This window comes from Lissotriton helveticus, chromosome 5_1 (assembly GCF_964261635.1).
Source record: "Lissotriton helveticus chromosome 5_1, aLisHel1.1, whole genome shotgun sequence".
In the NCBI taxonomy this organism is placed as follows: domain Eukaryota; kingdom Metazoa; phylum Chordata; class Amphibia; order Caudata; family Salamandridae; genus Lissotriton; species Lissotriton helveticus.
Genome location: NC_136065.1, coordinates 1,426,184,909 through 1,426,198,548, shown reverse-complemented (window position 1 = coordinate 1,426,198,548; position 13,640 = coordinate 1,426,184,909). Strand labels below are relative to the sequence as shown.

The 13,640-nt window shown below is 47.5% G+C and overlaps 1 protein-coding gene across 3 annotated transcripts in view; it reads left to right on the top strand.

Moving 5' to 3' along the window:
- The window catches only part of MAGI3 (membrane associated guanylate kinase, WW and PDZ domain containing 3), a 1,411,302-nt gene that overhangs the window by 641,032 nt on the left and 756,630 nt on the right, over positions 1–13,640 (top strand). For all 3 annotated transcript variants that reach the window (XM_078644434.1, XM_078644433.1, XM_078644435.1), the window contains exon 3: positions 305–424. In XM_078644434.1, coding sequence (XP_078500560.1) covers positions 305–424 — 120 coding nt within the window. The remainder of the gene's footprint in view (positions 1–304; positions 425–13,640) is intronic.

Genomic DNA, 13,640 nt, shown 5'->3' with positions numbered 1-13,640 from the left:
GAAAAAAACTCAATTCGCTATCAATCTTTGGTCTTTCAGCTTCCCTCTAGCCTTTCATGTTTCGGGTTTCATGAATCCACATAGGCCTCCACTTAATACTAACTTTGTTTCTTATTCTTACATAATTCATTGCCCTAGTTTCCTCACCCTTTTTTCACGCGAGGCTTCCATGGCAGTGAATTTCTGCTGTCTCCGTGAAACCATTATAGTTGGGGAAAATGTTACATCTCCCTGTAGGCTGACTTCTCCACGTCACAATCGATAGTGAAAGAAACGATATTAATAGTGTGCTTCTCTATTTCAGGCACAACCAGATCTCCCAGAGACGGCGAGGTCCCAGGAGTCGATTACAATTTTATCCCGGTTGAGCAGTTCAAGGCCCTGGAGGAGAGCGGAGCGTTGCTTGAGAGTGGGACGTACGATGGTATGTACTGTATTGTGATTGCATTCATATAGCTCTTACTACCTCTGATGAGGTGTCTAAGCGCTTTTTCTGCGAGTAGCACGCTACTCCAGAACCCATAAAGGATTAGCGGTGAATTATTATAGTGAAATATGAAAGTAGTTTGAGTGGTATATATGTGAGAAAATAATTATGTATGCTTTTGACATAAGTGAATAGCGGTTCTCTCTCCTGTAGCCCTTACATCAGCAAAGAGTTGTAGATCTAATCATCAATTATACTAATGTGCAAGAAGCTGCCATGCTGTTGGTGCATTGATAAAGCTATATGTTCTATTTTGTATGTACCACTTGATACAGGAAGGACACTTCCACTCGTTGATGCTAAGGGAATGGGGTTCAAGGATCATGCATTTTGTGTTAATGGGAAATCCTGGATTTGAACTTGAACTTTCATCAGCATTAGCCTTCTGTAGCGGACTAAAAGGTGGTGCCTCAGATAGTCAAGCATCTGTACCCATTGTGGGGTGGTGACACCTCACCCACAGCGGATGCGTTGGTAGCCACGTCACAAAGTGTGAGAGCAGGAGGTTTTATGTTGGAAGATGAGCTGATATCCTGGCTTGGCTTGTGTTTGGCCCAATTGATTGGGAAACAACGGAAGTTGCGAAGATGGTCTGGGGAAGTTAGGGTTCATTGTTAGGGTTACAAGATAAGTCTGTATCACCAGAACATCGTGTTTAGCAAATTCATGCTTTTTGGGAGTTGAAAATTCAGGTGACCCATTAAGATGTATACGTCTGATAACAATGTAAAGGAAAACTGGTGTCCCTAGGACACTTAGGTACCCATTAAGCATCCTGAATATATCCTCTTCTGGGCCCAGCTGTCAGGGTTCTGGTGCAGCCCTTCTGTCTCACCTACCAAATATCTGACAAACCTTTAAAGCTGGCATGCTCTCCCTCACCACACTCTTCCACAAAGCCGAATTTGACTATGCTATGGAAACGTTTACAAAGTTATACCCCAGACTACTGAACGTTGTTGCAATTCTATACTAATGGTAGCTGTGCACCATAGAAGTGCTAGTTTGCAAAACCAGTATGCATAACTTGTGTCTGGAATGATGTGAACTCATTACAGAATGGTAGTTCATAGCTGTTATTGCAAGAAGCCGGCCCTCTCACTCTCCTTATGAGTCATGTCTAGCCACATTCTTGAAACACTATCCATTTTTAACAAGCATTAGCTATGCCAAAAGGTCTGGTTCATAAATGAGTGTCATTTCTGAAATTAATTGGTAAGACAACATACACACACTCACCCTTGCACTCATTCATCCATCCACTCACACTCTTGCATAAACCCATTTACACAACCATAATACACCGAGCACACAAACTCGACAAGATATGCAAGGTATAAATGAAAAGAATGCCAATTTTTTTTTTTTACAAAACAACATGTTGCCATCTAAATATGATAAGCATATGTTATGCTTGCAATAGTAAAATTAAACAGCAGCAGTGGATGTCCGGCAATGTTATTGTACATAATGAATAGTTGTGTTAAAGTTCCAGCATGGCCGCTAAGTTTAGAAGCAACATGTTGACTATCTTAGAAATTTCCGTCTTAGAATCCACAATGGTTGTCTAGTTCAGAGGCAGTGGCTTTACGAAATGCAGTGCACTGCAGATGAAATGAGTGGCAAGCTAGCAGCCTGTTCACACTGTCTAAGAAGCCGTAGTAAGGTCAAAGAAATGAAAATAAAAAAAGTAAAGAAATTGATGGGGACCATTAAAAGCAGAAAACTGGTGCAGAAGTGCCCTCATTTTCAGGTGGATGTGCATTGTGCACGTGACCAAAAAGATGCTGTCACGAAGGCCAAGAGACCCAGTGGCTGAAATGGGCTGATTCATTGTCCCTTGCTATATGCTGTCTTGGATGTAAGCAGAATATAAATGACACTTATACAGACAAATGGCAGAAGAGACCTGACGCAGAGGTGTTCTGATATACAGAGCTACATATCGGTCTATGTATCCCATCTCTATCTCTCTCTCTTTTGCAGAGGTACTTTTTAAATGTTTAATCTTGTGTTTGCCGGCCGTCTGTATCCCTGCCTGCCGCTCCCACCACGTGCACCCCTTGCATCCTTGTTCCCATCCATCCAAGGCCCTTGATGCTTTCCCTGTCCCTCCCACCCCATCTGCGACCTTGTTGTTTTCCCTGTCTCTCCTACTCCCTCCTGCGTCCTTCTTTCGTGCCTTTGTCCCCCCCTACACCACCTGCCTCCTTCTTTCTATCCCCCCTCCACCCCCTTTCAGTCTGTCAGAAAAAGGAGGGAACATTTGAGGTCTGTATCATTCTAAACCAATGGTCTGTTGCCTTTAGGGTGTTGCCAGCGCTATTAACAAGCATTTGCAATGCAACAGGTCTCGCATTTAAGCGAGTTTGAGCTATTGGCATTGTAAATGACAATGCCTTTTATTTATTTTTTGGTTTTTGAAGCATAAATAAAAAGCATTGTTATTTACAATGCCAATAGCTCAAACTTGCGTAAATGCGAGACCTATTGCATTGCAAATGCTTGTTCCTCATTCTGATCTCCCAGAGATTGTGAAGTATATGTCAATAGGACAAGAGGTTCGAATGATAATACTTAGGTTGGAGCTGATGAGCCGATAAAGGCTGTTGGTGTGTACAACTGGACCCATCACTAAGCTACAATATCGGTTGAGCTTATTAAACTTTGTGAATATGTTCTACAACTTGGATACCCCATTAGGTAATTGAAAATAGCGTGGACGAAAGGTCATATGACATTGGGCAGTGGCATAGCCCAAATGATGCCTCCTCCACAGTGTTTGGTGTGGGGGCCTCAAATGTACTGTTTACTGCCCCCCATGACAAATTACAAAGGCTTTGGAAGAACGACGTTCCTCTGTGGTTTGGGGGCCCCACCAGCACCACTGTGACTGCATGAGCTTTCGGTGCACACCCCTGACCCCAGGAGTCGTGGCGCCCCCTAGTTTGTCTATGGTTGCATATTGACCACACATTGCCATCCTTACAAATCACATCCGCCTCTCACACTACCCTGCACCGAGCATGTTATCACGCCGAGAATTCACTGCATTACCCCGGCCCGTGAAGTAAAGTCACCACAGGAGGCGAAAGACCCCACCCAGCAGCCAACAAGCTCACAGCTGCAGTTTGCCCCTTTACAGCCTCTTTTGTGGTCAAAGAGGGTGGCGCCTCTCTTCGTGGGCGCAGTGGCTTTGGGGACTGTGATTAAGTGGGCTTTTGTCCGCGCCTTTCTTCGCTGCTCTTTGAGGCTTTCAGCGCCGTCTGATAGAAAAGGGCCCGTTTCAAAGCTGGAAGAGGCTCGGCCCTTCTGCCCGGGCCCCGCGGGAGAAAGAGCTAATCAGCCATTCAAGCGGATTGATGTACTACCCCAAAAAGTTTATTAAGAGAGGTCAGAGACAAAGGCACTAAAGAGCGCAGGCAACTGGACAGGCAGTTTATAAACTGGCCTCTATTGTCACCAGGAGGCGGGTGCCCGGGCAGGCCTGAATGGGCGCCTTTGGAGTGACATGACTGGTCCAGGCAACAGCGTGTTAAGGAAGGGCTGCCGTGCAGGTCCGGGCCGCCCCCGCCCCTTCATGTGCATCTGCAGGGGCGGAATAAATATTCGCCGCGTTTGTACATCTGCCTTCTACCCGCCCCAGCCTCGGTCCCCGGGATGTTCCGCGCACCATATGCCACAAATCACTCCCGACCTGTTCCAGAAGGGCCCGGAGCCGGAACATGAAAACAAGTCGGCCTGGAGCGTGCCTTGGAAGAGACGCGGGAGGGCAGGAGCGTGACTCCGTGAGCGTGCACGTTGGCGTTCCCTGCGGCTCGCGCGTTCACAGACCGGTGTCTGCTCGTACACCGGTCTGTACCACTTGGGGAGGCAACACAATGACAATAAAACGCCAGGCGAGCCCTAAAAAGCTGGTAAATTGTCGACAATATGACTTTTTCTACTCTCTGCTGTAATAATAGCAGCCCTCCCTGTCGCAGCAAAAGTCAAACCTTTTGCTCTGGGAATTTGGAAAGCAGAGGTTGTCAACAAATAAAACGGTTTCTCCATTTGGTGCACATGTTATATCCTGGTAAGTGAGTATGTTTTGGCAGGTTTCATCTATATCTGCAGCAGTGGTAATATTCTTGGTTTTGGATGTGTAGTGTTGGAAGTGCTGACAACAGAAGGCCCGCTCATGTGCTGTCAGTCTAGCGCATGCGCTGTCTGGCTTGAGCTAAGTCTTGCTCCCTCCCAGGCGGTTTGCCCTGTGCATTTGCCATATTGTAGGTTTGTGAAAGTGGCCATTAGCCATCTCGGTGGCTGTTTGACACACACTCACTGGAACCATTTTTGGCTGCTTTACTGCACTGCCTCCCGTAGGACTTCAAACATGTAAAACATTGTTACTTGCTTCATGCAAACAAAATATGGCATGCATTTTGGTTTCAGCCTCAGCCTATGTCTGCCAAAGAGATCTGGAATAGGTGTCCTCTCACCTGTGACCTGGCAGGGCTGCTTTGCGTTCCTTGAGTTAAGACTTCACAAACCCTTCTCACTCTTCATTGAACAAGCATTGGCCAAGCCAATAGGTTTCACCTATGCAAGATCTACTGGCTTTGTCAATGTTTTTAGCCATGTTGGACAGAAGTGCAGGCTGCTGTGGATCATGGCTTAAATTAAGTAAAGAGAAAACGTGCTATGACAAAACTAGCATTTACCACGTCATATCACTATTTTCTTCACATTCAGCCATGTTGCATAGCAGCACCGTCGCTGCTGTGCAGCGTGGCCAAAAATGAGAAAATACGCTATGATGCAGTCAACGCTGGCTGCTTGTTTTTCTTTGCTTTAAGACATATTGCACAGCTGCCTACTCTGCTGTGCAACATGTCTAAAAACAGATCTTCCATAGGATAAACCTATTTGCTTGGCCAGTGCTTGTTGTTCCTTTTGCACATGTGACCCCTTGCTAGAATTCTCTGTCAGGCAGGGACTTACAGCTGTGCAGAATGCCATATCCTGGTTGGTTACTCCACAGTCACGCTTCACCAAATCTGCTTTGAAACCGCTACACTGGGCTTGCTGTCTGAAGCAGGTTTCCCTCAAGAACAATAAACATCATGTATATTGCTATATATCTGAAGACACCAGAATTTTTGGCTTCCCAATTTTGTTCTGTATACTTCGAAACAGACTCTCTGTTTTCCCGATCAATTTGTTCTTGTGGATCACAAAACTAAAACAGTGACCTGCCAAGACTGATTGTCTACATTGTTGCATCAAAACTATGGAATACGTTTCCCCCTGACCGAAGTACTGAACCCAAAATTCTGACTTCTGAAAGCCTGTTAACAAATACTTCTCTCTGTTTGGCTCAGTCTAGTGCCTTATCTTAGCCTTTTTTATCTCTGGCTTTTAATCAGATGAGTTATGTGTAGCGCCAAGAAGGTACACTTTGCAATCAGAAGTTGTACACCTCATTTTCAAGTTGATGTCTGGTTTTCCCAGTCTTCCTACTGTTTGTAGGTCCGTTCACAAAATATAGAAAGGGCTTACACTGAACATACTGATTTGGAAATCAACGAAAAAAGGTTAGGCCTCAGAATATAGGCAGCGAAACTCACCCTGACAAAATTAAGGTTTATGTTCAAAGTTGCCAATACGAATCATGGAAAAAAAATGTTAATGTTTAGGTTTTTTCTATTGAGGACAGCAATGCACCACTTGTTTTTTCAACAAATGTCGCAAAATGTCAAGGGGAAATATGCTGTTTGAGTCACATCTGTAAAGAAGTCACAAGAAAAGGTCATGTTTTCATGAATCAAAAAAACAATAAATGCTGGATAGTTCCACTCATGTTGGTCAGTTTGAGGGGATGCGAACTAGGAAAGGTTAGTATAGTGTAGGATCTGGAACTATTGATTTTCCGGACATATAACATGGGTCAGCATTTGTCTTTGTGGTACGAGCACTAGAGAGAAAGTGTGTGTGCATGTTGGAGGGAGATGGGTCATTTCATTTGCAGCAACAAGTGTGTGCTAAATGTGGCTAGTTATTACCAGTCACTATTTGCTAGTAGATTTGCATCTAGTCCGAGGAGATCTTTCGCACACCATTTCATGGTTTTGTAGATGTGATGTATCTACTTCTGGGACTGTCAATGGATTACGGCCTAACAATGTTACAACAGGTCTGTCAATGTATCCAAGGCAATGTTATCTCTCATGAAGCTAGTAGAAAAAAGGTTCAAAGCTCTACATATGCAACTCTCATCTAGTGTCAGCATAACTTCTCACAGATATTTAGATATTTCTGCCACTTTATGGCAAAAATTGCTTAGGTTTCCTTGAACAACTCCTCAGATATTTTCTTCAAATGATTCTGAGGGAGAGGGGTTTTATGTAGCTCAAACTTAGGGTATAATCATTAAATAACCCCCACCACTGGTCATATGGATCTGTGTTCATCGACAAAGAGAAGTGAGGACCAATCATCTACATACCAATAAATCATCACAGACTTTTAGTTCAGCCAGTAAAGAGAGTTCACATTTTATTTCTTTATTGGTTTTACATCATTAAAGCATGAAAAACAATCAAGGTACAGCCATACAATTGGACCGCCTCCGTTGAGGTGGTTCCTAGTGGAGCCACAATGCCAAAGCAGACGAATAGTCATAAGCAAAATTGTAACGCTCCCATTGGCACCTAAGTGTGCAGTTACAGAGTCGTTCAGCTGCATCACACCTTGTAAAGACTGTGAACCAAGGAGATAACCCACCCCCCCTCCCCCCCAACTCACCCAACTCCCCTACCCCCATACCCCACCCCCCCTGCTGCCGGATCCGTAGCGATGCAGGCTAAGTTTCCCTAGCTCTGAGTTGGGTCACCTGGTAAGGCTCCAACATGTACAGGGGCTCACCCTTACTCCCCCCCCCCCCCCCCCCCAAAGCCCAGAAGACACTGTCCCGGAACTGGTCGGTGTCATCTGGGAATCTTGTCCCACCAATTCCTGTAGCATTGCCAGTAGAGTTAGTGTGAGTTAAAGGGTTTTATTTTAAATTATTTTAGTCTTTCATCTATCTATTAATTTGCTCTTAATCCTTCGATTTCAGCATTAAAAGTTAGTATACTCCATCTATCGATATTGGAGTATAAAATAGAACAAAATGTTTATTACAATTTTGGTTAATATAGTAATATTTCAGCAAGCGTGTTCCAGCAAGTAAGATTCCTTATTCTAAATAATTTGGATTAATGAGGGAAAAAGATGTTGGTTCATAGTACACGTAAACGTGCAACTCGCCCCACATTCTCACTGCAATGCTCAAGAACAGAGATTAGAGCCAGTTTGTGGTTTTCCAAGGTGTGGCCTTTTTTTATTCATATCCACATTTTAAATTGCTTTTAAGCGAAGTCCGTCAAATGACAGGTATGCACAAAGAAAACATTCATTTCATAGATATCAAAAGCAAGATGGAAGATGAATACACAAGTCAAATATCATATTTCACATCCCAAGAACATCCAGCACACATTGTTGTGAGATCCACTGTGTGCCAGCAGGCCCCACCTTGCAACAGCTCCCCCACCCCTAGGTTCCACCCAGGGCATCCTGAACACAAAAGTTCCAAAACCCAGCATCGCAAGGTAGGTCAGGAGAGTCCAGGGACCACCAGCAGGTCAGGCCCCACCTCCCGCCTGCCCTGTACCCACACAAATCATACCCCGTCAAGGGGGCAGTTCAGTCCCACGATCAGAATTCTTGTGTATCCCCCTTATCTGCCAGGGACACTGCCACTGGAGGAGCAGCTTACTGGCGCTCTCGCCCTCCCCCGCACAACACTGTCTGAAGTCTGCCATAAACCCCAGAAAAGTCTGACAGTATCTCCGAATCGATTGATTGGCCTCTTATTTCATTAGTTAGTATCCTGACGGTGAGAGATGCTTGGCCCCCAACAGCAGCATGACAGCTCCCCAAAGTATTGATGTTCCTGTAGGCCTTTTTTTGAATATTTTCTACAGAGGGTGACTCAGATTGTAATTCCAGAAGTGCCTACGCCTTCTAACGGAGGACTTGGAGATATCTCCTGTCTTAGTTAGCCCTTTTATTCCACAACTTCCCTTTCAACTGTTGGTTATCAAGCAGTGGCATCATCAAGAATCATCTTAAAGTCATGTGTTAAATTACCTGGTCCAAGACCGCTTCACTGAAATATGTCTTGGCAGCAAACCTCAGGGACTGGTCTCCTGACCTGAAGTCCAACTCCAGTGCTCATTGAGCCGGGCAGGCCCCAGTATACACTATCCTCCTATTCCCAATCAAGGGGTCCATGTCAACCTGACAGGAACCAATGACAAGTCAGGTTCATTATTTCCATTATACTTCATATAAGAGAGAGAGCTACCAATCCAGGGCCTCCTATAATGTATCAGCCCCGCCAGGGTGCCTGGACCCCGGCACAACCCCCAAAGATCATACACCGAGCATCTCGGGTATGGCTAGAAAGTCCGGAACCACTAGCAGGTCAGTTCCCCTCTCGCCAGCCCGTTGGCCAACAAGCTCATTACAGGTGGATGACAGCCATACGCGCCTTACCGGTGCCTCCCGGGAGCCACACAAGGCATCCCGTCTGCCGGGATACCTGTATTGTGACCAACCTTCAGGCAGATGCTGTCCAAAAAGGACTCCAGGCAACCATGGGTAGGGCTGAAAGGTCCAGGACTGCCAGCAGGTCAATCCCCTTTTTCTCCAGCCAGCCCCAGGCGCCCGATATTAGTACTGGCTGACATCAGCCATAGTCCCCTTCCCAATGCAGCCTAACAAACATGATACCTCCCTGCACACTGAACCAACTCAGCCATGCTGCCAATTCCGTTTCCATCAATTGACCCCCATCAGCAGTAGCCCAAGACCACTGCAGGACCTTTACTGCCATGGACTCTGCTCTGCTGGCCCCTCCAAAGTAAACCAACCCTTGGTTGTAGATAAGCCTGTCCCTCCCTATCCAGACTGCTACCTGGAAACCATAGAGACACACTCATTGGACATGTAGCGCGCCTTTTGCTGGACGTTCCATTGAATTGGGATTCATTAATAGGTGCCCTCCTTCAGGCAACCAATTGGTGTAGGATAGTAAACATATGGTTCTCCACCACAATACACAACCAGGCAGAACTATGTCAGTGGCTTTACCGTCCCCAATGGTGAGGAGCCATCCAGTCCAGTCACCCCTCCCTTGGCACACAATGTGAGCGAAAAATGCATACTCCAATACCAATCAATGTAAACCAGCCCTAGCTTACGCCTTGCCAGTTTGTACTCTGCATGAGTTGAAGTTATTGCCTCAGAGCTACCGCTCCCCTCTTCTGACTAACGCTGCTCCATATGTGGGAGGTGGTCCTCTGTCCATTCACAGTTAAGACCCCTGGCTAGAGGCCCCCAGGAGGTTATAACTGGTTGGTTTTACTATGATAATATAATGCATGCTGCGTATTTACCCAGTACCCAGGATGAAGCCTGTAAATTGTACCTTATTGCCACCTCTACCAGGAGGCCTCTAGAAAGGCTGCACTCCTTGTCTAATCTAAATCATACACCACATCCTGTCATCGTGTCTCCAGCGATGTGGCTCAGCTTAGGCCTTGCTAAATCATTCACTTTGTCTGCTATGGGATAGTACATTTTATTGGACTGCTGACTCTCATTCAGTCTCCTAAGCTTATTATTCCTCACTCAACCTGGGTGCCCAGCACTAAGTAAAGATTGGGTTGCCCTTTTTCGAGGCAAGCAGTGGCTAGAGAATGTATTTGCCTGGTGACTAGCCAGACCATGTAACCCACTTAAAAGTACTCACCGGTCAGGCCCAACAATCTAATACCCTGATGTTTATCATGCCCTCTGTAATTAGTCCTGCTACTGTGCTTATTTACAGAAACTGTCCCTAGCGGGGTGGCACTGAAGTTTTCCTAACCACCCTTGACGAAAGGAATATATTCTGTTCTGCATGGACACAGACTAATGGTTTCAAACTTTGGGTGGGAGGAGGTCCTCTTGCAATAAGAGCCTTCACAAGGATCTCGCACCAGCTGCTCAGACTCCTTAGTAGGACCATGAGAACCCAATGAGAAACTATCCCTCCATGCCGGAATCAATCCCCCCCTTGCTATTACTCCAGCCACGTGGTTAGATGTAAGCATGGGTATGTAGGTGATAGATGGTAAATGTTCCCAGAGTTTAACTGACTAGGATGGCTCATGGATAACTGGAATGAGCCTAAAGTTTTGAACGGTTTTCGGAAGTGGAATTATTGCCCGAGAGCCAGGCTATGTGCTGGACAATTATGGCTTGCCGCCCTAACCGGACCTTCTTACCCCCAGGAAAATTAGCTTTCATCGCCATTGGCAGGAGTATTGGGACCGAACATACTCAGAATGATTGTGACCAACAGCTGATCTCATCATTGCCAGGGCGCTCAGCCCTGCTAGTAATATTAAATCCAGAAGTAAGTATCTGCTGGATCTACCTCAAAAGCATTGTCTGGCTACATGTTACTTAAAGTGGCAGACCATAGACACTACTTCACGTATGGGATTGATGCCCAAGAACCCCCCTCACTGCATCTCGGGAGGACTGAGATTCAAAACTTAGATCTCCAGAGTTCTGTGCACACGATTAATTGCAGAGGGTCCCTGCCACCTCCATCCACCCAATGGCGTCACTGGTGTCTGTGTTTAATGTGTGTTATTGATGGCTCGGATGAGACTTGAGCAATTAACTGCCACCGATGGCAGCAGCTGAGCTAGAATGGGCTGGGAACCGAAGATGCGTATTGCCTTCTAGCGGCAGCATTCCTGCCTCCTATGACCTTCCTGGAGTTGGTGAGATGGGAGCTCCTTCGGAAGCACACTTCGTACCAGTAGCAACAACAAGAGGTTGACAAATAAAAGGGATCTATCTAGATGAGAAAATTAGTGCACAAATGCGCAAGAGCCCATTCCGAGATGTACCTTATTGATGAGAGAAAGCAGCCAGAAAATCTTGCCATTTATAGCGCCCATACATGCATTGCACCGGGCGAGCTATAACAGAGCAACGTAATGCTGAACATGGGGTGCCTGGCCCAGAACACTAGTTTGTTTCACACAGCAAACAAGCCCAGATTTATCAGTACATTTAACTTAAGACCTATAAAAGGTACCACACTACATCCAGCATATACGGATGAAAATACACATCCGGATCCTAATAAAATTGGACTGGACTCCTCGGCACCCGACATCGCCATAGCCATACCGGACGGCTACAAGATCACCCCTAGGGATCGCGCCAACGGAATCGGAGGAGGAATAGCCATCGTCCACAAGTCCACCCTCAAGGTCGCCACCCACGCAGACGACACCCTCAACACCGCCGAACTCCTGCATTTCTGGATCCACACCAACCCCCATCACCACCCTCAGAGGAACACTCATCTACAGACCACCCTGACCCCGAGCTCAATTCAGCGACTCCATCGCTGACCTTGCCAGCACCCACGCACTCACCTCCACGGACTACATACTCCTCGGGGACCTGAATTTCCACCTTGAGAACAACAACGATGCCAACTCCGCCACCTTGATCGACAACCTCGGCCTCAGACAACTCGTCACCACACCCACCCACGCCGTTGGCCACACACTGGACCCCATCTTCTCCACAGGCACCCACGTCGCCTTCGACCAAACCACCGAACTCCACTGGACCGACTACCGCTGCATCCATTTCACCTTCAACAAACCAACCACGCACCACTGCATCCAACAGCAGCCTTGCCGCTGCTGGAGCAAAGTCACCGAAGACCAGCTGATCACCACCCTTGCCCAGAACCCACCCACCTACCCCACCAACCCAGACGCCGCAGCCCGCAACCTCAGACAGTGGATCGATGACTGCGCTAACACCCTCGCCCCTCCAACAACCACGCCAGCAAGAGAGCCACCTGGTTCACAGACGAGCTGCAGACCTCCAAACACGCCTGCCGGAAACTGGAGAGGATATGGCTCCACGAACGCACTCCAGACAACCACGCAGCCCACAAGGACGCCACTCGCAGACATCACCACCTCATCCGAATAGCCAAGAGATCCTCCTTCAAAGACCGCCTGGATAACAACGCGCACAACAGCAAAGAGCTCTTCAGCATCGTAAAGGAACTCTCCAACTCCAACCCAGCGCCAACGCCATACCGCCCTCACAAGAACTGTGCAACTCACTAGCTATCTTCTTTCACCGCAAGATCGCTGGCATCCATGACAGCTTCAACACCATGAATGTCCCGACTATGCCAGACCCCACCTCCCCTGTGAACACCACCAGCGCCAACCGCCTGACCTCCTGGTCCAACGTCAACGACGATGAAACATGTAAGGTCATGAACTCCATCCACTCAGGATCTCCGTCAGACCCGTGCCCACACCACGTATTCAACAAAGCAGACACTGCCATCGCACCCCAACTGCGGAAGGTCATCAACATCTCCTTCGAAACAGCGACATTCCCAGAAAGCTGGAAACACGCCGAAATCAATGCCCTGCTCAAGAAGCCCAAGGCAGACCCCAAGGACCTCAAGAACTTCCGGCCCATCTCCCTGCTCCGGTTTCCAGCGAATGTCATCGAGAAAATCGTCAACGTGGGACTGGCCCGCCACCTGGCAGACAACAACATCTTGGACCCGTCCCAGTCCGGGTTCAGACGAAACCACAGCACCGAGAAAGCCCTCATCACCACCACAGACGGCATCAGGCGCCAACTAGACAACGGCGAAACATCAGCCCTCATCCTCCAGGACCTGTCAGCCACTTTCGACACGGTTTGCCATTGCACTCTAAAGACACGCCTCCTAGAAGCCGGAATTCAAGAGAAGGCCCTTGACTGGACCTCGTCCTTCCTCTCCGGCAGAACCCAGAGTGTCCGCCTCCCGCCCTTCCGATCCGAGGCCACCAACATCATCTGCGGCGTCCCCCAGGGCTCATCCCTCAGCCCGACGCTGTTCAACGTCTACATGGCCCCCCTCGCGCAAGTGGCCCGCCAACACGACCTCAACATCATCTCCTACACGGACGACACCCAGCTCATCCTCTCCCTCACCAAGGACCCGCACACCGCCAAAAGCAACAACCATGAG